Below are 26,828 nucleotides of genomic sequence, written 5' to 3' on the forward strand. Positions count from 1 at the left end.
ACCAGCTTGCTTAGGGGGCTCTTCTCCAGGTTTATTTCTCTGTAGGTGATGGCTTTGTCATGGAAGGTTTGGGAATTGCTTTTAGGTGGTTGTAGAATATAATCTTTCTCTCTCTCTCTCGGAGTGTGTGTGTTTCAGCTCTCACCCGAAAACCCAAGATAGGTAATATGGTAGTTGCCTACTGGAGAGTTGCTTTCACTCCTACACTTCCTTCATAGCAGTGCAGGTGAAGGAAAGGAGATAAAGGAGAGGAAGCCTCCTTAGAGTCTTGAGATGCACCCTCGCTCTCTGAGTAGGTCATGTGACTATGTGCTATGAGAGGTCAGTCCCTCTGCTTAAAGCAGACATTTTTATGGGATTAGCCGGTTTCTACACACACTGACAGCACTACACCCAACGATGGCCACACTGTGACAGACCTGGGACACAATCAGGTAAGGGGGAATCTATACTGTATTGTGGACCTTTGAACAATTTGAAAAAACACACAAGAAAGACATATCAGAATGTATATAGGGGAGTTGTAAACCAGATTGGAAGAGCACATGTAGACAGGCAGGCGGGGAGGATGATGTCTTGATCCCGTCATAGCAACAGGCAGGGATTGGGATGCGCTATAGGTACAAGGTTCAGGTCAAGCAGTGTTGTAACTCCTCCGTAGCATGAGAATAAACTCAGTGATGCAGGTTATGCCAGTTAACTAGAGAAGAAGTAGTCATGTCTGACACTTAAGACAATGGGAAGATCTTGAGGTGTTCTAATAATATTGAACAATGGCCAAAAACCTTATAAACAGGCTTAATGGTTGATAAGTAGGAAGATAAATAGAGGAGTTGGCGCCGGTGAAGTGGACTGACTTAGCCCTGTTCCTAAAACCTAATTCCTAGTGTTAGTTTTTACACAAGTGACTTTGGTGTGAACTATGAGTAAACAGTGTCACTATCCAGTGTTGGGGAGTAGTGAACTACATGTAGTTTAACTAGTAATTTAACTACATTTTGCAGTAGCTTGGTGGTAGTTGAACTAAATTCAGATTCAGGGAGTGTTTTCATGAGTTATTTACCTTCTTTTGCCATCTAGTGATGTATCTAGCTGCTGGAACAACAAGCTATGTTGGCAAAAAATAAAATATGGTTAACTAGGCAATAATTACACATGAAGTGGCTAGAAAATAAGACGTTGGGCATTAAGACTGGGAAATAAGATGATTTTAACTGCTCATTATTTGGACAAATTGACAATGATTTTGACATTATTTTTTTTTTTTTGTGCAAAGGTGCCTTTTCCCTTTTCGTGTTCGAGGTGACAAAATCGGTTGACATGGCGTCCCTGGAGGAAGAGTTGACCTGTTCGTTGTGCCGTGACGTCTTCAGCCAGGCCCAGTCCCTGCTGTGTGGCCACAGCTTCTGCCCGGTCTGCGTACGGGACACCTGGGTGCACAGGAAGGCTGGGGTCAGGGGTCGCTTCACCTGCGCACAGTGCCAGGAGGAACAAGGGGTAGTGGCGTGTGACTGCTGCCCACCTGTGGGGGACAAGGACGAGGCGGGGACCACCGTGGCGGTGAAGACCTGCCTGCGCTGTGAGGTGTCTCTGTGTGCAGAGCACCTGCGGCCCCACCTGGAGCGGCCCGCCTTTAAGACACACCTGCTGGTGGAACCCCTGGGAGATCTGTCTCACCGCAGGTGTCCCGCCCACAAGGAGATGTTCCTCTACTACTGTGCAGACGAGCGGGTGTACGCGTGTTCAGAGTGCCTATTGGAAGGTGGCCATGCACAGCACCGCATTAAAGGACTGAGGAAGGTGGAGGAGGACTTCAAGGTCAGTAAACAACCTGTCCTTCCCTACAGCTGGTGTTATAGTGTGACTATAACAGTTCTAAATCCGTGTTTCCACAGGTCCTCCTCAAGGGCCTTCTCCAGAAAGCAGATGAAAAGCTGAATGAAGGTGAACGGATCCTCCGAGAGTACCAGAACACTGACCTCACTATAACAGTGAGTGACCACACACACATTCTTATAGCAGGTCCATCAATTTCCTGTTCATGCTTATATTAATCGGTCCAAGCTTCTATTCTGCCTGAAAGCTGAGTCCTGTCCTGACCTTAAAAATCTACAGTGATGGTTGTTGTCCCCCTGCAGGACATGTCTGTGGCAAATGACTCCCAGGTGGAACGTATGGGTGTAGATCTGCAGCTGCAGGTGGAGAGGCTAGTGCTGGCCCTGAGGGAGAGCACCTTGAGGGAGAGGCAGAAGGTCATGGAGCACCTGCAGAACGACTGCAGCAGGGTGAGGGTGGACCTGAGTAAGACCCAGGACATTCACCACTACCTGGCATCCTTGCTGGAGGAGACAGACCCCTTCCTGCTCATCTGGGTGAGATGTTTATTATGAACCCTTTTACCGGGTACCAAGATGACTAGAGAGAGGAGAGGGTTTGAAGGAGCCAATTGGAATCTGGGGATGATTTGGATACCATGTAAGTAAGAGCAAACAGGTTGGATATTCCGCCAGGGTAGTGGAGTTTACAGCCTACTTTTGGGGTGCCATTGTGTCATTAGTGACCACGCAAGAGTTGGGACCTCAGTTTTGCAATAAAACAATACATATCCAACTTCACAGTAACCATTTCAGGCAGTTAATGTCTGTGCGTTAGACACAACCTTTGAGTATCCTCAAACAAACGGAATTCATCAAAGCCATCCTCTCAAATTATTTGATGGCATAGGTCACAATTCTGGTAATCATTCCGAATCTGAACATTCACTTCTGTACTGTACTGCAACGTTTTAACCACCTATTTACTTACAAGACAGCATATGTTGTACACTGCATAGCGGAGGATTTCAACTAATTTGTTTACCTCCCTGTCCATCTGGGGGTGATTCACAGTGCCATTCATGCAGGATTTGTACTGTGGCAATGAAGGCTTTCTGCTTTTATTGATTAGCTGTCAATGAATGCCTCTTTTTTTTAAAGATAGTACATTTGAATAACTTTATTAACAGTTTTGTGTTATTGTCTTACAACCATGAATAACGGTGAATTACTGTGCATCGGAAAGTATTCAGACCCCTTGACTTTTTCCACATTTTGTTATGTTTACAGCCTTATTTTAAAATGGATTAAATTGTTTTTTCCCCTTCATCAATCTACACACAATACCCCATAATGACAAGCAAAAACAGGTTTTTAGAATTTTTAGCAAATATACAAATCAGGGAAATTTTTTAAACAGAAATATAACATTTACTATTCAGACCGTTTCGTCAGAACTATGTTGAAGCACCTTTAGCAGCGATTACAGCCTTGAGTATTCTTGGGTATGAAGCTACAAGTTTGGCACAACAGTATTTGGGGAGTTTCTCCCATTCTTCTCTACAGATCCTCTCAAGTTATGTCAGGTTGGATGGGGAGCGTCGCTGCACAGCTCTTTTCAGGTCTCCAGAGATGTTCGATCAGGTTCAAGTCTGGGCTCTGGCTGGGCCACTCAAGGACATTCTGAGACTTGACCCAAAGCCACCCCTGCGTTGTCTTGGCTGTGTGCTTAGGGTCGTTGTAAACCTTCACCCCAGTCAAAAGTCCTGAGTGCTCTGGAGCAGGTTTTCATTGTGGATCTCTCTGTACTTTTCTCCATTCAAATTTCCCTCGATCCTAACTAGTCTCCCAGTACCTGCCACTGAAAAACATCCCCACAGCATGATGCTGCCACCACCATGCTTCACTGTAGGGATTTTACCAGGTTTCCTCCAGACGTGACGCTTGGGATTCAGTCCAAAGAGTTCAATCTTGGTTTCATCAGACCAGAGTATCTTGTTTCTCATGGTCTGAGAGTCCTTTAGATGCCTTTTGACAAACTCCAAGCGGGCTGTCATGTGCCTTTTACTGAGAAGTGGCTTCCGTCTGGCCACTACCATAAGGCCTGATTGGTGGAGTGCTGAAGAGATGGTTGTCCTTCTGGAAGGTTCTCCCATCTCCAGAGAGGAACCATCATGACCATTGGGTTCTTGGCCAGGTGACCAGATCTAGGAAGAGTCTTGGTGGTTCCAAACTTCTACCATTTAAGAATGAGTTCACTGTATTCTTGGGGGCCTTCAATGCTGCAGAAATGTTTTGGTACCCTTCCCCAGATCTGTGCCTTGACACAATCCTGTCTCGGAGCTCTACGGACAATTCCTTCGACCTCATGGCTTGGTTTTTTACTCTGACATGCACTGTCAACTGTGGGACCTTATATGGATAGGTGTGTGCCTTTCCAAATCATGTCCAATCAATTGAATTTACCACAGATGGACTCCAATCAAGTTGTTGAAACATCTCGAGGATGATCAATGGAAACAGGGTGAACCTGAGCTCAATTTCAAGTCTCATAGCAAAGGGTCTGAATACTTATGTAAATAAGGTATTTCAGTTTTTTCTTTTTTATAAATTGGCAGAAATGTCTAACAACCTGTTTTTGCTTTGTCATTATGGGGTATTGTCTGTAGATTTGATTTAAAAAAAATCTATTTTAGAATAAGGCTGTAACGTAACAAAATGTGGAAAAAGTCAAGGGGTCTGAATACTTTCCGAATGCACTGTATAATTATTATTACAGTCTTATAACAGTCCTTGGCTCCTTTTCTTTGTTCTGTTCACAGGCATTTCATTCTGATGACTCAAGGTAAATAAGGAATAGGTATTCATTAGTATGATATTGTTTGTTTCTGTTTGTGTGTGCGCGCGATTGTGTATGTACGTATGTTTGAAAATAACATGATTTGTGTCTAACCTGCTGTGCTCTATAACAGGCTACTTGTGGACCTGAACTACCCCTTGTTCACCCCTGACCCTGTCAACCTGGATAGGAAGCACATTGTGGAGGACATTGAGAGCAAGCACCGACAGTTCATCACCGAGACGCTGCACTGTCTCACCGAACTCAAGAGAGAGCTCTGTGAGTGCACAAGCTGAATCTTCAACGCGGAAATCTGAGATGGGATGAATTCAGGTTCATATTCATATTCACTCGCTGTGCTTTCTGTCTCTTTCTCTATTTCTATAGTGACAAGTCCGTTGACTCTGGACACTAACTCCGCCCATCCTCTCCTGAGCATTTCTGATGGCCTGCGGTCAGCTATGCAGGTCAAACACCGCCTTCCGTGTGCCACTCACCCCGACCGCTTCGATCACTGGGCTCAAGTCCTGACTGTCCAGACGTTCTCCTCTGGAAGCCATTACTGGGAGCTGGAAGCAGAAGGCTTCTGGGACATTGCGGTGTCCTACCGGAGCATCGGGCGGAAGGGGAAGGTGGGCAATGCCTTTGGAAATAACAAGGTACATTGTCATCACTCTTCTCCCCTTGCTCTTCTTCATGTGGTATTTAATAATAGCAAGAACTGTGGTAATAAGACTAACATGACATGTTAGTTGTTATATTTGTAATCTGATCTGGAAGTTAATCAATAACTAGCTTTCCATCCAATTGGCAACTGATTTTCATGGAAATTGTCCCATGCTGATCTGTTTCACTTGTCTTTGTGCTTGTCTCAAACCCCTCCAGGTGTCGCTCATCTTCCCCATAATCCTCAGTGTATTTATACCTGTGTTCTCTGTTTGTCTGTTGCCAGTTCGTCTTGTCAAGCTTACCAGTGTGTTTTTCCGTGCTCCTGTTTTCTTAGTCCCTGTTTTCTAGCCCTCCCGGTTCCGATCTGTTCTACCTTCCCTGACACTGAGCCCGCCTGCCTGACCATTCAGCCTGCCCTGACCTCGAGCCTGCCTGCCCCCTGTACCCTTCGGACTCTGTCCTGGTTAATGAACGTCTGCCTGTCCTCGACCAGCCTATTTCCTCCCCCTTGTATTTTAATAAATATCAGAGACTCGAACCATCTGCCTCCTGTGTCTGCATCTGGGTCTCGCCCTGTGTCGTTATAGTACGAACTGGCCATGACTGACCCAGCAGACTCGGAGCGGCTCTGTAACGCTGTCTCCCTGCAGGGAGGCACCATTGAAAAACATGAGGAGCTACTTCAGAGCCTTATGGAAGGTCTCCATACTCTGTCGTCCATCAATCCTTAACAATAAGGATTGATGGACGTCTATGGGAGCGCAGGAAGGAGAGGTCTGTTTTCAGCCCCACTCGTTCGTCCACGGCTGCCTGCTCGCCCCCGAAGAACCCGACACCTGCATTTTCGAGAGGATCTGAAGTCACCCGAGTCCCCTCGGGATCATCGAGAATGAGCGACTCGTTTTCTACAGTGCTTAGGCAGATCTAGATTGTCGCCTCAGAAATGACTATAGAGGCTTAACTCCAACAGTTGCCTGTATTGTGCTGCTACAGGGTATTACAGTACCAATAAAAGACCGGACTCATCAGGTAGGTAAGAGTACCATGGTAGGCCATACGGGGAGGTTTCTAACTCACAGTACTCGTACTCTCTTCTGTGAGAGTACTCTCTTCTGTCCTGCTGTGGGGTGACTGGTCTAAATCTCTCTGGGTGCTCATTGACTCTGGAGCTGATGAGAGTTTTATGAACGCTACTCTGGTATCGGAGCTGGGTATCTCCACACAACCCCTCTCCGTTCCCATGGACGCCAGAGCACTGGACGGAAACACCATAGGCAGGGTCACTCATAGTACGGTGCCCGTTAACCTGCGTGTGTCCATACAACTTCTTCTCATTGACTCTCTCAATGTTCCTGTTGTTTCGGGATTTTCATGGCTCCAGAGGCAGACTCTCTGGCTGCTGGGAGCATTTGTTCTTCTGCCTCCCCTGCTGGCGCAGGGTTCTTCTTTGTGGAAAAAAAACATGCGTCCATGTATCAACTACCGGGGCCTCAATGACATCAAGGGGAAGATTCGTTACCCTCTACCACTCCTCTCCCTGGCTTTCAAACCTCTCCAGGGGGAAACCATCTTTTCCAAGTTGGACCTTCGGAATGCCTACCACCTAGTTTGACTACGCGAAGGAGACAAGTGGAAGACGGCCTTCAACACAGCTAGTGGACACTATGAGTACCTGGTCATGCCGTTTGGACTCACCAATGCTCCCACAGTGCTCCAGGCCCTGGTCAATGATGTGCTCCGTGACATGTTGAATAGATGTGTTTGTCTACCTCGACGACAGCCTTGTTTTCTCCCGTTCTGCTCAAGAACATGTCCTCCATGTCACACAAGTCCTTCATCGCCTCTTAGAGAACCAGTTGTTTGTGAAAGCTGAGAAGTACGAATTCAACCGCTCAACTATCTCCTTTCTGGGATACATCATCGCTGAAGGGAGTGTTCAGATGGATCCTGAAAAGGTGAGAGCGGTGGTGGATTGGCCCCAACCCACATCCAGAGTGCAGCTGCAATGTTTCCTGGGATTTGCTCATTTCTACCCCCCCTTCATTCGGGGCTACAGCAGCCTGGCGGCTCCCCTCTCAGCACTTACTTCTCCCAAGGTGCTGTTCACATGGTCTCCAGCTATTGACATGGAGTTTCTGGATCTCAAGAGTTGTTTTACTAAAGCACCCTTCTTCATCCATCCAGATCCGTCCCGTCAGTTCGTGCTTGAGGTCGACGCTTCTGACATTGGAGTTGGAGATGGCGTTTGAGGAGTGGAGGCACTGGCTGGAAGGGGTAGAACACCCATTTTTGGTGTTGACCGATAATAAGAATTTAGAACCGCCAAGCGCGGTGCAGAGATGGGGGGGGGGGGGGTTGGGCGGCGGCCCACCTGCCATCCCGGCTCCCATCGAACCCTGGCATTCCTCCACCAACACTTCTGGTGGCCCACTATGGTTCCTGACGTCTCAACCTTCGTAGCCGCATGCAAGGTGTGTGCTCAGAATAAGACTGCGCGGGTAGCTCTGGCTGGCCTCCTTCAGCCACTCCCTGTTCCTCATCGCCCCTGGTCCCATATATCCTTGGATTTTGTCACTGGGATTCCTCTGTCTGATGGCAAGACCAGTATCATGATAGTAGTGGATAGGTTCTCTAAAGCCGCAAATTTCATCCCTCTCCCCAAGTTATCTCCAGCCAAGTAAAAGGCCCAGCTCGTGGTGCAGCACGTCTTCCGAATCCATGGACTCCCTGTTGACATTGTCTCTGATTGTGATCCTCAATTCTCATCCCGATTCTGGAAGGCGTTCTGCACCCTTATTGGGTCGTCGGCCAGCCTGTCCTGCGGGTTTCATCCCCAGTCTAACGGCCAATCGGAGCGTACCAATCAAGACCTGGAGACTGCGCTTAGGTGCCTCGTCTCAACCAACCCCACCACCTGGAGCCGGCAACTTTTATGGATGGAGTATGCCCGGAACACTCTTCCCTGCTCGGCCACTGGGCTTTCGCCCTTTGGGATATCAGGCCCCGCTCTTCCCAGAGGAAGAAGAAGAGGTCAACATACCCTCAGCCCAGATGTTCGTCCGCCGCTGTTGGCATACCTGGAAGAGAGCTCGGTCTGCTCTTCACAAGGCCACCTCCAGGTATCATCGACATGCCGACCACCACTGGACTCCGGCTCCCCGCTCTCGTCTTGGGCAGAGGGTATGGTTGTCTATGCGGGACCTGCCCCTCCAGGTGGAGTCGCGTAAACTTTCCCGACGTTTTATTGGTCCTTTCCCCATCTCTAAAGTCCTTAGTCCCACTGCTGTTCGTCTTTGGTTGCCCCATACCCTCCGTATACATCCCACTTTCATGTGTCCAGGATTAAGCTCTTGTTTCACTGTCCTTTGTCTACTGTTTCCAGGTCCACCCCTCCTCCCTGTCTCATCGACGGCCATCCGGCCTCCTGTGTCTACATGTGGGTCTCGCCATGTGTCGTTATAGCAAATATATAAAGAAATGCATAAATAAAATATGCATTTTCCCACCAGTGGTGTGTTTCCACCAAACAGACTTGTTGGGGATAAAAATCAGTGCGTGATGATCTTAAATCAATCGTATTTTAAACTTGTCACAAAAACTGTTGCTTTAAATGCTTTAAATGTGCCTACTCTGGCACGTCGACTCCCGAGTGGCGCAAGGCATTGCATCTCAGTGCTAGAGACGTCACTACAGACACCATGGTTCGAATCCAGGCTGCATCACAACTGGACGTGATTGGGAGTCCCATAGGGCGGCGCACAATTGGCCCAGCGTCGTCCGTGTTTGGCCGGTGTAGGCAGTCATTGGAAAATAAGAATTTGTTCTTGACCGACTTGCCTAGTTAAAAAACAAAACAAAAAAAAAACAGCTTGCAGTGGTGTGCGAGTATGCTAGTTTACATCCTGAGATCATTATGGATAAGAGTGAGAATTTTTTTTTTGTCAAACGGCAGTCATGTATCGATCATCATGTTGCCAGAATAAGACCCTCAATATTTATTGGAAAAGAGCATCAACCTCATCCCCATGCACTTTCACCACCCTGTGAAGTTCATCATAATGTATTTAATGTGTAGCCTAATAAACTGCATGGTTTCCCGAGTCGTAGTGGGAAGACCACCACATGATCATAGTGTGACTCTATGTTTACTTCCAGATGATGATTAGGGGAGAACCGGGATGAACTAGAAAGACCATATTTTACAACAAACAATTTATACATGTCCTCTACCATTAGCAGCTGTAATTTTATTTCTATGGTAAAAGAGTTTAAATGAAATAGACCGAGAACAGAACTACCGCAACGTTACTTTTGTACCTGCCGACTGGGCTGGAGTAACACAGCCGGTGAGTAACAGCTGGTGAGAAATGCACAATAACTGTCTTCTCTTATCGGTTTCTGGTTTGTAAAGCTCGTTACTTTCAACAAATTGACTATCAGGCATCATTTCATGTCTGTGCCAATTTGAATAATTAATGATTATATGTTCGAAATTTATGAAAATGATCCTGTGTCAACATCGCAATGTTGATCAAACCACTACATTTTGCCTTACAATATTATTCGGACAAAAAAGGGATTACATAAAAGGTATATTAAATCATAATTTTCTTATTGCACGTAGTTGGAGATTTTTTCCTCACAATTTCAAATGATAATTCCTATTTAGCCCTACCAATCAGATGTCCTTGTCATGCACATTCCTCGTGTCTTGATAGAGTAACTGTTTTTATTCTCTTCACAAATAGCAAACTCATCATGCTTATCACATTTCCATGGCTTGACACCTGTCTCTCCTCTAACTTTCTCCCAGGATAACACCCACGGCTAGCCAGCATGAAACTTGAAACCTATGCTGTCATTTATTAATGCTTGAATTTGATGCTTCATTAAATAGTACTCGCAAAACACCAGTCTCAACGTCAACAGTGAAGAGGCGACTCCGAGATGCTGGCCTTTTGGGCAGAGTTGCAAAGAAAAAGCCATATCTCAGACTGGCCTATAAAAAGAAAAGATTAATATGGGCAAAAGAACACAGACACTGGACAGAAGAACTCTGCCTAGAAGGCCAGCATCCCGGGGTGACCTCTTCGCTGTTGACGTTGAGACTGGTGTTTTGCGGGTACTATTTAATGAAGCTGCCAGTTGAGGACTTGTGAAGCATCTGTTTCTCAAACTAGACACTCTAATGTTCTTGTCGTCCTCTTGCTCAGTTGTGCACCGGACCTTCCACTCCTCTTTCTATTCTGGTTAGGGCCAGTTTGCGCTGTTCTGTGAAAGGAGTAGTACACAGCGCTGTACAAGCTCTTCAGTTTCTTGCCAATTTCCAGCATGGAATAGCCTTCATTTCTCAGAACAAGAATAGACTGATGAATTTCGGAAGAAAGTCCTTTGTTTCTGGTCATTTTGAGCCTGTAATTGAACCCACAAATGCTGATGCTCCAGATATTCAACTAGTCTAAAGGCGGACAGATTTATTGCTTCTTTAATCAGTACAACAGTTTTCATCTGTGCTAACATAATTGCAAAAGGGTTTTCTAATGATCAATTAGCCTTTTAAAATTATACATTTGGATTAGCTAACACAATTGGAACACGCCTGTGTAGATATTCCATTAAAAACTTAACCGTTTCCAGCTACAATGGTCATTTACAACATTAACAATGTCTACACTGTATTTCTGATCAATTTGATGTTATTTGAATGGACACATTTTTTTTTGCTTTTCTTTCAAAAACAAGAACATTTCTAAGTGACTCCAAACTTATGAACGGTAGTGTAAATATATATATATATTTTTTTGTATGGTATGACTTTACTCCAGGGGCGTAGGCACCCCCTGGGGAGCCAGGTCCACCCAATCAGATTGAGCAATATCTGCTCTTTTACTTGTGTTCCAAACGGGACATTATTTGTCATTTACCTAAACACCGTCAGATAGATTTCATAGGAAGCAGTGCACTGGTTTAGCCAGATTTGATTAAATATAACAGAACAGATTACCTGGAATGACATTCACTCTCACGGGATGGGTTGCCAAAAATATCTAACTGAAAGCCACACCACCCAATAAGTCAGGAATATGACTGCATTGAGGCATATGTCACTGTGCTTCTATGGCTATATGCACCATGCAAATTACTATTTCATTTGTTCATTTAGCAAACAACACAGCTCATAATCCAGTGCCTTCATCACAGTCATCATACCCATATTTTAGTTTTAATTAGCTTTAAAAAAAATAAAAATAAAATGTCTCTCCACCCCATGGTAAAATGTGTAGAATAGCATGAGATTAGCTATAAAACTGCACATTTTTCTCCTTGCCCCATGGCAAAACAATTCACCTACATTTCTGCAGGCCCTCCCACCAACAAATTTCTGGCGATGCCACTTCTTTAGTCGCATAAAACTGTGGATAGAGACATCGTTAATTACTTTAATTGGTCTCTTTGAATTGAACTTTTATCACGAGAAACAAATGGTGATAAAAAAATGAAATGGTTGGTTTTCTATATTGACTGTTAGATGATATTTTGACTTGCAGATGTCTTGGAGCTTGACACAGCAGCATGATAGAAAGCTAGCCGCCTGGCACAACCGCAGGAAGACACGCATCTCCAGTCGAATGTCGGGCAACCGTGTTGGCGTGGCCCTGGACTATGGCGCAGGCACCATCACCTTCTCCGAGGTGGGGCCATCCAACACCCTGACCCACCTGCACAACTTCACCACCTCCTTCAGCCAGCCCGTGTGCCTGGGCTTTGGCCTCTACAAAGCTGAACTCCATAGCAGAATCTCCATAGTGAGGGTGTGAGAGATCATCAGGAACCAGAGAATTAGAATGGGGTGGGAGTTCAAGGATAGAGACTTTGTGGGAGGTTTCCTTCTGGAACATCTCCCGGGACCTCATGAGGGATTGGACGATGAACAATAGAGCTTGTGTGAGCATGACAAATGGTAAGACTACATTCTTACAGAGCTCAGGACTCAAAGTACTATGAACTATGACTTTGAATCAGTAAGGAATGGATGTGTATGTCCTACTTTTATCATAGTTTGGAGGAATTTGAAAGACCCAAGCAACTTGGACCCAAGAGAGAGTTTTAATCAAATACATCCAAACTACAGGACAATATTCTAAAGAAAATGTAACATTCAGTGGATAGTTCTAGATTCTTGTGATGTAACATAGCTATGGGGTCTCATTTCCTTTTCTGAGTTTGTTTAGACTATTTTTTTATGCATATAATAATCAAAATGGGTTCTTTGGGGCACTCGTGTACCAAGCTAAATAACCCAAATAGTGTTGAGAAAAAAAGAGATGGAAGGTGTGTGGACTGAACCATATTGTAGTATAGATAACAGAATCATCAGGCATTAGAATCTTTCACAAAAGTGAAATTATGTACGCCATTATATTGAAAGGGATTCGCTTGAAGATGCTCAAGGTAGATTCACATGCTTTAAATCAATGTCATAGTTCGTGTCAGACTAAACAATGTCACAAAATTACCTTCAACATTAAAACATCTCAGATGCAATACTTTCACTGCCACTTTTCATTGTTAGAGAGAAAATGAGTAGGTGGGTGAGTGACAGAGAATTAAAGAGTGAGAGAGAGAGAGAGGGGGGGGGGAGGAGAGAGAGATTATAACACAGTGGGTCCTCTGGCATGGCCATTTAGATGCCTGTTTCAAAGGGAGGTCTCTGTGATCCTGTAGCATGTGAGAGAACAGAGTAGAAAGCGGTTATGAGGAATATGTGACTATCACTCCATCTCCAAGGAGCAAAATTGTACTTCACCCGATATGGAAAATAAGGACGACACCTTTCAAACTGAAACAGGTGATACCCTCAACTATTTCTTTATGAACTTAAACTTAGACTCCAGGATTGCCTGACAGTACTCAGTGAATAAATGCATAGTCCTGCAATTTCCTTGTGTTAACATCTTTAATTGTTCAGGAAAACTGCTAATCTTCTGACTGTTGAATATTGGGGACCAACTCTCAAAAAAATATATATTTTGGGTTGGTGTGTGTTCGAAGAAAGAGTGTGTGGTGGTTTTATAAGGTGGTTGATTAAACAGTGTTAATCACTAGTGTCATAGAGAATGTGATCATCAGAGAGGTGTGTCAGAGTGTCTTTTTTGCACTTGAATTGATGACATGTCGAGATTATTTTATAAGGAAAGTGAGAAAATCCCATAATAAAGAGGGGGTACAGTCTAAAATGTTGTTCTATCTATAATATCAATTGAGGACGAAGTGCTTTCTTGTCCGTGTGATATACAGTAACCATTTATGTAATTGTGAAACGATAAACACCTAAGGAATTTGTATGAAAATACAAGAGGATGATGGAGAAACTACGTGTGAACATGGTGGGTACGAGGAGGGGGGGGCATGTTATGGAACGTCAGGAGGTAGAGAGTGCGTGCGAAAGACAGATGGTCTCTCAGCGGAGTTGTTCCCCCACTCCCTCTTTCTTTCTCACTCCCTCCTGGATTCTACATCCTCCCCTGACACCGGTCCAGAACGTTACCTCATTCCCTCTCCCTCCCCCTAACAATATCATCATCTTCATCCTCTTCTATGGTAGCCGAGATTCCTCACTCTACCTTTCTTCATCTATCCCTCCCACTGTTTATCCTTCCTTCTCTCAGGTCCTGTGTGATGATGCAGTAGATTGGAACGCACACAAACGTCTATTTGCCCATGCTATCCTGCCACCTACTGCCACTGTTGCAAACCAGCACAGAATCACAGGAGAGATATCCATGAGAACAGAGTGAGAGAGATAGAGGGAGGGAAGGAAGGACAGACAGATAGTGGGGGGTAAATAGGGGGAGAGACTGTATGTTGACTTCTGCTGAACACTGATAACTCCAAACACTCCTGGTTGTCAGTCTGTGAGTCCTACCTGTTGACAAACCTCTATATTTATTACTGGGAGACTTCCTACATAGCGTCTCCACTAGGTGGGATAGGAGACTGCTGTCATAGAACAGGGTGGTGGACCAAGTCCAACCAATTGAGGACACGAATGATCCTGCTGAATATCAGCTACAACATCAATTGTGAGATATTTTAGGACCTGAGTGACCCGAGAGAATATTTAGCGTTTTAAATCTATTTAGCCTGGGCATATTTATCTATGTCTGTAATCTTTCAAAGTGACTCTCCTCCATACTAGAATTAATAACAGGTATACAATCAAAACAAAGACAGTTAAAAGCATGTATCCCAGGGTGGTTCATTCATCCACCTTAGAGCCCACAGTGTTGCTGGGGTTGCTGCTCCTATGGGGGCCTCTAGGGGCCCAGGCCCAGAATGACACTGAGCCTATAGTCCTGGAAGGAAAGTGTTTGGTGATCTGTGACTCCACTCCCAACTCTGAGCCAGCGGGAAATGCCCTGGGCATGTCAGTGCGCTCAGGCACCGGCCGAGTGGCCTTCTCTGCCACCCGCCAGACAAACCACGAGCCCACAGACATGAGCAACCGCACCATGATCATCTATTTCGATCAGGTGAGCAAATTCGAAATTAATATTGACCATATAAAGTAGTACATCAACAGGTGAAGTTGACCAATGATTTCTTATTCATTAATTATCTTTGACTGATTTGTTTCTCTTTGATTGATCATTGATGAATGATTGATTTCTATACCCCATCACTCCCTATCTCTCTTATCCTCCTGTGTTAATTTTCTCCCTTTCTCTTCTTACCTCAGATCCTGGTGAATGTGGGCAATCACTTTGACCAGGAGAGCAGTGTCTTCCTAGCCCCCAGGAGGGGAGTCTACAGCTTTAACTTCCATGTGGTGAAGGCCTACAACAGGCAAACTATCCAGGTGAGAGAGACATACTGTACATGCCGTACACATAGAGCATGTAGCATAGCACCATGCATGTCCCACAAATAGTTAGTTGTTTGACATTGAGACTAACCGTGTGGTTGTTTCTAGGTTAGTCTGATGCTGAATGGGTGGCCAATGATCTCAGCCTTCGCTGGGGACATGGATGTGACGCGGGAGGCAGCCACCAACGCAGGCCTAGTGATCATGGAGAGGGGAGACAAGGCCTACCTCAAACTAGAGAGGGGAAACCTGATGGGTGGCTGGAAGTATTCCACCTTCTCCGGGTTCTTGGTTTTCCCCCTATAGGGAGACAGCCTGCATGATGGAAGAGAGGAGGACAGAGGGAAAAGATGGAGAGAAAGAGGAATGGGGAGGGAAAAGGGTGAGACTGAAAAATATATGTAATTTAATGTCTGAGAGAAACAATAAAAGATGAGGGGTGGAGGGAAACACAAAGACAGAATTTGCATGGTAGATATGTGAATTGTCTCATGTGTTCAGCTTGTGTGTAACTTGTCCTTTAGGGTAGAGGAGAGACTATTTTTGTTCAGACACCAGAGTTGATGCGCACTATGGCACAAAAATGGCAGTGTGCAATCAATTTGTAGTATCTTTTTCATTTACACTTTTAAACATAACAAGAAAAGTAAATCCTGTAGCCCCTTAAAATATGGCAAGACCTGATTACAACATTTCATTGACTTTTGAATCTCTGGCATTTTTGCCTACCATTCTGGCTAGCCACCCTGGCTTACTGCATTGTTAAACCTGCTTGTCCCATAACTAATTATATTCCCTATTTGCCAGTATGTGTTTTGCAGTGTGCACACCTCTTAGGAAGATTTAATATAAACAGGTCATATTAAAATGAATATATACATTAACCCTTTGTCTCTTTTTGGTGAGCAGTTTCGAAGTCTATAGTGGTACAATGTGAATTAGATTTGTTTTCTCATTGTTGGTAGTTTCATATTTCGACAATTACATTAGACTACAAAGGTATCAATATTTTACTCTTGCTTTTCATTGAACCAGTATCATGACAACTGATAGTAAATATAGCTCTCACCACCGTAGTTGGCATGGTGGCAGGGCATTGGCAAGGGGGGAGAGCACAAGGATAGTGAATAACGGACACTCCTCACCAGTCGCGCACAAACAGATGGAAGCTTTGGCGAGCACACAGGCATGTCTCTGCCGGACTCCTGTGGATCAAGTGTGGTGTGCTGTCACAACCAGTCAGTCACGCTTCCTTAATTCATGACAGACAGTAAGACACAGCGTTAGAAAAGCCAGAGGACGCACTTGAAAAATAAAACAACAACTGATTAGCGTGCATATAAAGTCAATTGGGTGGGACTGACCTTTTTCAAGACAATGTGGAAGAGTCTTGCGAAGTAGGCCTATCACCTCCCCTGTAGGTAGTGACACATTGTCATTATATCACCGCCTCTATAGGTAGCAAAAATTTGCATTACAGCTTATGCTTTGCCATTCCCGACGAGAAATTGTTTGTAGAGCAGTGGCGCTTTCGGATGAAAATGATCAATGACATTGTACTGATACTAGGCCTACATTATATTTCCCTAAAATCAAATATAATCTTTAAATGGTGACATTTGGCTACAGAGGGTAGTGCGTACGGCCCAGTACATCCCTCGGGCTGAGCTTCCTGCCATCCAGGACCTCTTTACCAGGCGGTGTCAGAGGAAAGCCCTAAAAATTGTTAGAGTCCAAACAACCAAGTCATAGACGGTTCTCTCTGCTACTGCACGGTAAGCGATGCCAGAGCACCAAGTCTGGGACCAAAAGACTTCTTAACAGCTTCCACCCCCAAGCCATAAGACTGCTGAAAAGTTAATCAAATGGCTACCAGGACTATTTGTATTGACCCCCTTCATTTGTTTCACTGACTCTCTTGCACAAGCCCGATGTACACTTACTGGACTCTAACCACACACACTCACGCATACTACACTGACACTCCAAACACACACACAGACGGACACACACACACGCATATTGGTGACACACACACACACAGTACATTCGGAAAGTATTCAGACCCCTTGACTTTTTCCACATTCTGTTACGTTACAGCCTAATCCTAAAATGGATTAAATTGTTTTTCCCCTCATCAATCTACACAAAATACCTGATAATGACAAAGCAAAAACAGGTTTTTAGACATTTTAGCAAATGTATTAAAAATAAAAACCTGAAATATCACATTTACATTTAAGTATTCAGACTGTTTCCTCAAAACTTTGTTGAAGCACCTTTGGCAGTGATAACAGCCTCAAATCTTCTTGGGTATGACACGACAAGCTTGGCACAGGTGCATTTCGGGAGTTTCTTCCATTCTTCTCTACAGATCCTCTCAAGCTCTGTCAGGTTGCAAGGGGAGAGTCGCTGCACAGATATTTTCAGGTCTCTCCAGAGATGTTCAGGGCTCTGGCTGGGCTACTCAAGACTTTTCCATAAGCCACTCCTGCATTGTCTTGGCTGCGTGCTTATGGTCGTTGTCCTGTTGGAAGGTGAACCTTCACCCCAGTCTGAGGTCCTGAGCGCTCTGGAGCAGGTTGTCATCAAGGATCTCTCTGTACTTTTCCCCTCGATCCTGACTAGTCTCCCAGTCCCTGCCGCTGAAAAACATCCCCACAGCATGATGCTGCCTTGCTTCACCGTAGGGATGGTATTGGCCAGGTGATGAGCGATGCCTGGTTTCTTCCAGACGTGACACTTGGCATTCAGGATAAAGAATTCAATCTTGGTTTCATCAGACCAGAGACTATTGTTTACCATGATCAGAGTCCTTTAGGGGCCTTTTGGCAAACTCCAAGCGGGCTGTCATTGTGCCTTTTACTGAGGAGTGGCTTCCGTCTGGCCACTCTACCATAAAGGCCTGATTGGTGAATTGCGGCAGAGATGGTTGTCCTTCTGGAAGGTTCTCCCATCTCCACAGAGGAGCTCTGTCAGAGTGACCATTGGGTTCTTGGTCACCTCCTAGACCAAGGCCCTTCTCTCCCGATTGCTCAGTTTGGCCGGGTGACCAGCTCTAGGAAGAGTCTCGGTGGTTCCAAACTTCTTCCATTTAAGAATGATGGAGGCCTCTGTCTTCTTGGGGACCTTCAATGCTGCAGAACATTTTTGGTACCCTTCTCCAGGTCCGTATGGAACGCCGTTTGGGTCATTGCGTGTCAAAAAAAGATACACATCAAATAACACTATTTAACAGTTAAATAAGCTTTTAATTTGACATGTCAAATAACACAATTCTATTATAGAATGCTTTGTGTGCTGAATTTGCACGTGCAAGCCAAGCGCCAACACTACTATCAGCAGCACTGTCAAAGCTGTACAAAAAAATCTGCAAACAAGCACACACTGGCCACGAACGATGTGTTTACAATACCGCGTTGGTAATAAGGCATTATTTGTTGGACCGCTACTGGGATAGCTAGCTAGCTTTACTTTGGTACCTAGCTAGCACAAATACAACCTGCCTGAAAACAGTGACCAGTAGAAACTGCAGTCATTTTTATTATTCTTAGCAATGATTTATGAATCCTCGTAAGTATTAGCTAGGTAGCCACTTGTTGTTCGCCTGTTGAAATGTAACTTTAGTTCAAGAAAAAAAATAGCTAGCCAACTACTTAATCCTGTTGGCCAAAGCTAACGTTATAAACAGCCAGTTAGCTTCATCTAGCTAGTTGAGGCTCAACCGGACAGGATTATGTGTTGTGAAGCAAGCCATAATAAGGATTAGGCACACTAGTGGAATGTGTGGTTTAATAAACAAACCTATTTGAAAGTGATGCAGAAGGTTAAAATTGGTGGAATCATGCCATATTTAGTCTAGATAATGTTAAACAAGGTTGGAATGTGAAGCAATGAAATGGGGTATCAGTCTACTCGGTGACACCCACAGAACACAACTGTGAAGAGTTTACGCAAATATTAGCGTTGTAGCTCTTATCGCGGGACTGTGACTGTGAAATCACCTCCCCAGTCAGCCTATTGTGTATATTTACATTCATATTGCACTGTAGAGCTTTACCTAAGGACTGGGGATCAATTAAATGATCGGTCAACAAGCTTATTTGACGTGTCTTTTTTTGACACGTAAAGACCCAAACAGCGTTCCATAGGTCTGTGCCTCGACACAATCCTGTCACGGAGCTCTACAGACAATTCCTTCGGCTTCATGGCTTGTTTTTTTTTGTTGCTCTGAGATGCACTGTCAACTGTAGGACTTTATATAGACAGGTGTGTGCCTTTCCAAATCATGTCCAATCAATTAAATTTACCACAGGTGGACAGATCTCAAGGATGATCAATGGAAACAGGATGCACCTGAGCTCAATTTCGAGTCTCATAGCAAAGGGTCTGAATACATATATAAATAAGGCATTTTTTATACATTGGCAAAAATATCTAAAAACCTGTTTTCGCTGTCTTAGTATGGGGTATTGTGTGTAGATTGATTAGGTTGTTTTTTTTTAAATGCATTTTTAGATTAAGGCTGTAACATAAAATGTGGAAAAGGTGAAGGGGCCTGCATACTTTCTGAATGCACTGTACATTCACATTCCTTCACACTAGACATATGCTGCTTTTTTGTTGTTGCTATTTTACTATTTTTCCTTTACTTTATTTAGCACATTTTTCATTGTTGGTTAAGGGCTCATAAGTAAGCAGTTCACGGTAAGGTCTACAGTCGTGGCCAAAAGTTTTGAGAATGACACAAATATTAATTTCCATTGTTGCTGCTTCAGTGTCTTTAGATATTTTTGTCAGATGTTACTATGGAATACTGAAGTATAATTACAAGCATTTCATGTGTCAAAGTCTTTTAATGACAACTACATGAAGTTGATGCAAAGAGTCAATATTTGCAGTGTTGACCCTTCTTTTTCAAGACCTCTGCAATCCGCCCTGGCATGCTGTCAATTAACTTCTGAGCCACACCCTGACTTATGGCAGCCCATTCTTGCATAATCAATGCTTGGAGTTTGTCAGAATTTGTGGGTTTTTGTTTGTCCTCCCAACTCTTGAGGATTGACCACAAGTTCTCAATGGGATTAAGGTCTGGGGAGTTTCCTGGCCATGGACCCAAAATATCGATGTTTTGTTCCCTGAGCCACTTAGTTATCACTTTTGCCTTATATCAAGGTACTCCATCATGCTGGAAAAGGCATTGTTCATCACCAAACTGTTCCTGGATGGTTGGGAGAAGTTGCTCTCGGAGGATGTGTTGGTACCATTGTTTATTCATGGCTGTGTTCTTAGGCAAAATTGTGAGTAAGCCCACTCCCTTGGCTGAGAAGCAACCCCACACATGAATGGTCTCAGGATGCTTTACTGTTTGCATGACACAAGACTGATGGTAGTGCTCACCTTGTCTTCTCCGGACAAGCTTTTTTCTGAATGCCCCAAACAATCGGAAAGGGGATTGATCAGAGAAAATGACTTTACCCCAGTCCTCAGCAATCCAAATCCTGTACCTTTTGCAGAATATCAGTCTGTCCCTGATGTTTTTACTGGAGAGAAGTGGCTTCTTTGCTGCCCTTCTTGGCACCAGGCCATCCTCTAAAAGTCTTTGCCTCACTGTGCATGCAGATGCACTCACACCTGCCTGCTGCCATTCCTGAGCAAGCTCTGTACTGGTGGTGCCCCGATCCCGCAGCTGAATCAACTTTAGGAGACTGTCCTGGCGCTTGCTGGACTTTTTTCAGCTGAATCAACTTTAAGAGACTGTCCTGGCGCTTGCTGGACTTTTTTGGGTGCCCTGAAACCTTCTTCACAACAATTGAACCGCTCTCCTTGAAGTTCTTGATGATCCGATAAATGGTTGATTTAGGTGCAATCTTACTGGCAGCAATATCCTTGCCAGTGAAGCCCTTTTTTGCGCAAAGCAATGAGGATGGCACATGCTTCCTTGCAGGTAACCATGGTTGACAGAGGAAGAACAACGATTCCAAGCACCACCCTCCTTTTGAAGCTTCCAGTCTGTTATTCGAACTCAATTAGCATGACAGAATGATCTCCAGCCGTGTCCCCATCAACACACACACACCTGTGTTAACTAGAGAATTTATTTTTATTTTTATTTCACCTTTATTTAACCAGGTAGGCTAGTTGAGAACAACTGCGACCTGGCCAAGATAAAGCATAGCAGTGTGAACAGACAACACAGAGTTACACATGGAATAAACAATTAACAAGTCAATAACACAGTAGAAAAAAATGGGCAGTCTATATACAATGTGTGCAAAAGGCATGAGGAGGTAGGCGAATAATAAAAATTTTTTTAGAATCACTGACATGGTGTCAGATGGTCCTTTTGTGGCAGGGCTGAAATGCAGTGGAAATGTTTTTGGGGGATTCAGTTCATTTGCTTGGCAAAGAGGGACTTTGCAATTAATTGCAATTCATCTGACCACTCTTCATAACATTCTGAAGTATATGCAAATTGACATCATACAAACTGAGGCAGCAGACTTAATTAATATTAAATTAATTAATATATAATATATAATATTAAATTAATATTTGTGTAATTCTCAAAACTTTTGTCCACAACTGTACACAAGTTGTATTTGGCGCATGTGACAAATAAAACAAATAATGCTCTTCAGTTACTTTAAAAAAACGTTTCAATAAAACAAAAACAAATCTCTATGATATATGCCTCAAAATCAAAATATCATCTTTATATGATGACATTTGGTCAAATGATTGCCATTCAGTTCTTTTTAAAATATAATTAGGGACACACTATTGGGGGAATAATAAAGGAGCCACATCAATATCTCCTGAGATGTGATCATACCGACTGCAATAAAGACAACCTGGAACATGTCCACAAACACACAGGGGGCTGGGTTACTTGGTTAAAAAACAACCAATCGTAGTAACGCATTATACAAGTAATCCAGATTACGTCGTTACGTAATCAGGCATTTGCAGTGCGCTTTGTCTGGGGTGTAATTCATTACGTTTTGCAACGGAAACTGTTTACAGTTTAAAATAATTTAACAGCACCAGACTAGACTACATCGGGTGCAAACAGAGCAAGCGGAACAAACGGGGAAGGACCTACCTGAATCTGTCCAATAGAAAGTCTCGTTTTCGTAAAAAAAAAACTTTTCAGTTTGGAGTAAACTGTTTCTGTTGTAACAGACGAAAAGTTTTGCAACAGAATTGCCGAAATTAATACACCCCTGTTTAAACGCTTGCAGTCTCGCACTAAATACGACACATTGCGCGGATAATTTCTTAAAAATGGATACCGGTGCTCATGCCACATCTTTCCATGTCTGGCAATATAGACAACATTTCATTTTCAAGGAATTAAGAGAAAAAAATATGACCGTCCAGGGTGTTCTATGCAAACCCAAAATCCGCATGTTGTCTACCTCCAAGAACTCGACATCAAATCTGAAGAAACATTTAGAGGTGAGTTGAATGCTTTCAATGAACATGTTCTATGGTGGGTTAAAAAAGCAGGTCGGATGTAAAATATGTGTCCCGTACCAACTTTATAAACCACCTCCGGCCTAGCTACTAACGTTCTTTCACAATAAAATAATGACGTCTTTACTGTGTTTTGATTGGGTGCCGGTACATTTCATCGAGCCTATACGGACATTTCATTGGTTCCCTCATGCGTCGCCATATTCTTACCACACTAGACCTTGCCATAACCATTTTACAGTTCAACGTCAATGGAGTCCCAATGATAATGTATAGCATGGACCAATCACACAATCAGGCAAAAAAAGTCACTTGGAAATTGAAATTCTAACATTTTAATAGACATTATATTCAAACATTGCAATGCATCGTAATTTTCACCTACTCGAAAAGGGGGGGGTGTACCCTTAATGAAATGTAAATCATGGACATATGGGGTACTACTACTGGTGGTCAGTGTAACTGCCCTCTCAGCCTTGTAGTTTTTGAATGGGTTTCATGTGCCAACAAATTACGAAAATGTTCTTCATAAAAATGATCTCCATAAAAGGTACAAGTAAATTAATCCACAAATATATCTTAAACGAGCAGTTGCCACATTTTTTAGATTTGTTAAATTAATGATATTGATTCTTGGTTCTTAAAGAATATAACTTATAAATACCTCATGAGCTTAGTTCAAATGTCATACTCCTTCAGAAGCTGATAATAAATATAAGCTTGTTTTACACCAATGTTTGTAATCAAATTAAATGTAAACAAACACTACATAGCCTTAACTACAATGGATGACCAGTCCTCACATTCATAGCTCTGTCTATGAATTTGAGAGTGGTTACATTTCTCCAGCCCTGTCTCTCAGCTTTTTACCGAAACGGGTGGGGAGTTTGCTTTGTTGTAGTTTCAACTGCTGATTGCCGCTTTAAATGAAATTTGATGATATAATCTTGAAGCACATTCAAAAGATTATGCGACAGTATCTGGCTCTGCTACATATGATAATAAATAGGTTGGGTAAATGCTTTGGGGATTTACCTGTCTGTTAAAAAATACAACAGGGATGTTCTGATATACTGTAAATGAAGGTGTATTAATACATTTTCTTTTTGATTTTATTTCAGAGAAAGCATGCAATCATGTATCTGAAGTCGCCTAAAGGTGAGATGGATGGACCTAAGTCTCCTAAGGAGCCACGCTACAAGAAATCCAAGCTGGAAAACCTTGTCAATCAAATGACGTCACAGCCTAAAGTGAACACCCTGGTCTTCAACTTTATGGTGGAAAATGTCCAGTTGCTGTCTGTCTTGGAACAGCCTGCTTTCAGGAAGTTGATTGAGGGCTTAAGTGGAGGGAAGATGTCCATGACCCGAAATACTTTTATCAATGGAATTATGATGGCATACTCCAAAATGAAGGAGGAACTAAAGGAAATGCTGGACAGTGTACAATCTGTGTGCACTACAGCTGATATCTGGTCAGCTCACAACAGAAGCTACATTGGGATGACATGTCATTGGATTGAGAAGAATGAGCTGGAGAGGAAGTCTGCTGCACTTGCCTGTGCCAGAATACGGGGCTCGCATACATTTGAAACAATTGCAGCCAAAATACACGAGATTCATTTGGCTTACAATATTGAAAACAAACTTCAGGCTACAGTCACTGATAATGGCAGCAACTTTGTCAAAGTCTTCAAAGAGTTTTCAAAGGGGGACAATGAAAACTATGAAGATGACATTGTTGAATTTCAGGACGTGGGCACCATACTTGACGGAGCAGATGAGGCCATGCACCTCTTTCTGCTGCCGCACCAGAGATGTGCATCGCACGCATTGAATCTGATTGCCTCCCACGATCTAGTGCAAGTTCTATCACGGGGAGAAACTGCCCAAGTGTACTGCAGCGCAATGGCCAAATGTTTTGCCATATGGAACAGCGTCCACCAATCCCCATTGGCTATAGCAGCAGTGGAGGACATAGAGAAAATGAAATTGACTGCTCCTTGTGTGAGTCGCTGGATTTCTGAATACTCTGCAGTGGAAAAGATGGTCTCTCTCCCTGAAACAAAACTAATGGATGTTTGCAACAGCTTTGGGGTCCCAAGACTGCTATCTTATGAGATAGCATTTTTAAAAGAATACATACATGTCTTCAAGCCACTTGCTTTTGCACTGGAACTCTTCCAAGGAGAGCAAAAATGTTTTCTTGGACTGGTCATACCTACGGTACTCACATTGAAGAAAAAGCTATGTGAGAAGAAAACTCTTGCGCTCTATCTCTTGGACGTCATCAACCCTGTTCTAGACGCAATAGATTCCCGTTTCAAACAGCTCTTTGCCAGTCTGGATGCAAAAATGGCAACAGCAACTACACCACAATTCCGTTTGTGGTGGCTACCAGAAGCTGAGAGAGAAGACATGCATTTGATGCTGGTGGCTGAGGCAACCCGATTGGAGCCGACTGGTGGTGCGCCAATCAGCAGCGACAACGTGCAGTCAGAAGACGAATTCTTTAGTTTCGGGCCTGGGACTGGCAACAGTGACACAGAAGAGGAAGTCCGGAGGTACCTCGAGGGAACCAGCAAAAGTCTCAGTTGCCTGAAATACTTCCAGAGAGTGAGAAAGCTGTTCCTCAAATTCAATGCCATCCTACCCTCAAGTGTTCTTGTGGAGCGCCTCTTCAGTCATAACGGGAACATTCTCACCCCTAAAAGGAATGGTTTGACTGATGATCAGTTTGAGCAAAAGTTCTCCTTTTGCGGTACAACAGCAAAATATGCACTCTGGACAAAATATTCCCTGAGTAAAAATGTAAAGGGATTTTTTTCACAGATCATGTATCAGGCAAAGGAGGATTGGTTCTGCCTTACTATTATTGTATGGGGGGCTAATGACTCCTTACTGTCCCCAGTCCACCTGACTGTGCTGCTGCTCCAGTTTCAACTGTTCTGCCATTCGACCATGCTGGTCATTTATGAACATTTGAACATCTTGGTCATGTTCTGTTATAATCTCACCGGCACAGCCAGAAGAGGACTGGCCACCCCACACCGTGCTTTTACAGCCTGGTTCCTAAGCACTTGGAGGACAGGCTCATTGTAAGGGCTTGAATGGATTTAATGGAACCATATCAAATGCATCAAACATGCGCAAGCGAAGTTTGACTCCGGCTCCATCTATTTAATTCCAGCCATTACAATGAGCCCGTCCTCCTATAGCTCCTCCCACCAGCCTCCACTGATATCAGGGGTTTTGTAGTTTTTCGTGCTTTTACACCTGCATTGTTTGCTGTTTGTTTTAGGCTGGGTTTCTACAGCACTTTGAACTGATGTTGTTTAAAAAAGTCATCAAAGTCTGTGTTTGTGCAGAGGTTGAAACCAGATAATTTATGTTATTCTTTGTTGTGTTTGTTAAGCTCACATTGAACATGTTGTTTAAAAGTCATCAAAGTCTGTGTGTGCAGAGGTTGAAACAGATATTTATGTTAGTCGGCGTGACTAAATTTAAGCAATAAGGCCTGAGAGGGTGCGGTTTATGGCCAATATACCACAGCTAAGGGCTGTTCTTAGGGCACGACGCAACACAGAGTGCTGCGGTAGAACAGGTAGATCTTACATTGAAATGCTTACTTACAAGCCCTTAACCAACAATGCCATTTGATTAGATGTTCAGGAGTCTTATGGCTTGGGGTAGAAGCTGTTGAGAAGCCTTTTGGACCTAGACTTGGCGCTCCAGTACCGCTTGCCATGCGGTAGCAGAGAGAACAGTCTATTACTAGGGTGGCTAGAGTCTTTTTTTTGGGCTTTCCTCTGACACCGCCTGGTATAGAGGTCCTGGATGGCAGGAAGCTTGGCCCGGTGATGTAATGGTCAGAGGCCATATACCACAAACCCTGAGGTGCCTTATTGCTATTATAAACTGGTTACCAATGTAGTAAGAACAGTAAAAATACCTGTGCTATACATTCTGATATACCATGTCTTTCAGCCAATCACCATTTTTTTTAAAGCTTTATTTATGACGGCCTATGAACAAGTCAGTTACGAACAAATTCTTATTTTCAATGACTGCCTAGGAACAGTGGGTTAACTGCCTGTTCAGGGGCAGAACGACAGATTTGTACCTTGTCAGCTCAGGGATTTGAACTTGCAACCTTCCGGTTA

General features: G+C 43.7%; 3 protein-coding genes across 3 annotated transcripts; all 3 read left to right on the forward strand.

Annotated features, from left to right (window-relative positions):
• The first annotated feature begins 360 nt into the window (after window positions 1–360).
• On the forward strand, window positions 361–12,947 carry LOC115101731 (E3 ubiquitin-protein ligase TRIM11-like). Its single transcript, XM_029621200.2, has 8 exons — window positions 361–434; window positions 1,277–1,818; window positions 1,896–1,991; window positions 2,139–2,372; window positions 4,637–4,659; window positions 4,787–4,932; window positions 5,041–5,312; window positions 11,871–12,947. Exons 2-8 carry the CDS (start codon window positions 1,321–1,323, stop codon window positions 12,138–12,140), a joined length of 1,539 nt encoding a protein of 512 aa, XP_029477060.2. The 5' UTR covers window positions 361–434; window positions 1,277–1,320; the 3' UTR covers window positions 12,141–12,947.
• Window positions 12,948–14,167: 1,220 nt separating this feature from the next.
• Window positions 14,168–16,065, forward strand: cbln12 (cerebellin 12). The gene is made up of 3 exons (XM_029623066.2): window positions 14,168–14,855; window positions 15,062–15,181; window positions 15,296–16,065. Exons 1-3 carry the CDS (start codon window positions 14,565–14,567, stop codon window positions 15,491–15,493), a joined length of 609 nt encoding a protein of 202 aa, XP_029478926.1. The 5' UTR covers window positions 14,168–14,564; the 3' UTR covers window positions 15,494–16,065.
• A 6,130-nt stretch (window positions 16,066–22,195) lies between these two features.
• LOC135563105 (uncharacterized) lies at window positions 22,196–25,775 on the forward strand. The gene is made up of 3 exons (XM_065006072.1): window positions 22,196–22,648; window positions 23,788–25,523; window positions 25,691–25,775. Exons 1-3 carry the CDS (start codon window positions 22,475–22,477, stop codon window positions 25,773–25,775), a joined length of 1,995 nt encoding a protein of 664 aa, XP_064862144.1. The 5' UTR covers window positions 22,196–22,474.
• The last annotated feature ends 1,053 nt before the right edge of the window (window positions 25,776–26,828 follow it).

The sequence above is a fragment of the Oncorhynchus nerka genome, linkage group LG20 (assembly GCF_034236695.1).
Source record: "Oncorhynchus nerka isolate Pitt River linkage group LG20, Oner_Uvic_2.0, whole genome shotgun sequence".
Lineage (NCBI taxonomy): Eukaryota > Metazoa > Chordata > Actinopteri > Salmoniformes > Salmonidae > Oncorhynchus > Oncorhynchus nerka.

What these genes read in the sequence shown, in the direction of transcription:
- LOC115101731 (XM_029621200.2), top strand. Translation starts at nt 1,321, where the DNA reads ATGGCGTCCCTGGAGGAAGAGTTGACCTGTTCGTTGTGCCGTGACGTC. An exon ending in AGGTGGAGGAGGACTTCAAG is followed by an intron (nt 1,819 to 1,895) that starts GTCAGTAAACAA and finishes GTGTTTCCACAG; the next exon opens with GTCCTCCTCAAGGGCCTTCT. An exon ending in CGAACTCAAGAGAGAGCTCT is followed by an intron (nt 4,933 to 5,040) that starts GTGAGTGCACAA and finishes CTATTTCTATAG; the next exon opens with TGACAAGTCCGTTGACTCTG.
- cbln12 (XM_029623066.2), top strand. Translation starts at nt 14,565, where the DNA reads ATGTATCCCAGGGTGGTTCATTCATCCACCTTAGAGCCCACAGTGTTG. An exon ending in TGATCATCTATTTCGATCAG is followed by an intron (nt 14,856 to 15,061) that starts GTGAGCAAATTC and finishes TTCTTACCTCAG; the next exon opens with ATCCTGGTGAATGTGGGCAA. An exon ending in ACAACAGGCAAACTATCCAG is followed by an intron (nt 15,182 to 15,295) that starts GTGAGAGAGACA and finishes GGTTGTTTCTAG; the next exon opens with GTTAGTCTGATGCTGAATGG.
- LOC135563105 (XM_065006072.1), top strand. Translation starts at nt 22,475, where the DNA reads ATGGATACCGGTGCTCATGCCACATCTTTCCATGTCTGGCAATATAGA. An exon ending in ATCTGAAGAAACATTTAGAG is followed by an intron (nt 22,649 to 23,787) that starts GTGAGTTGAATG and finishes ATTTTATTTCAG; the next exon opens with AGAAAGCATGCAATCATGTA. An exon ending in TATCAGGCAAAGGAGGATTG is followed by an intron (nt 25,524 to 25,690) that starts GTTCTGCCTTAC and finishes TCACCGGCACAG; the next exon opens with CCAGAAGAGGACTGGCCACC.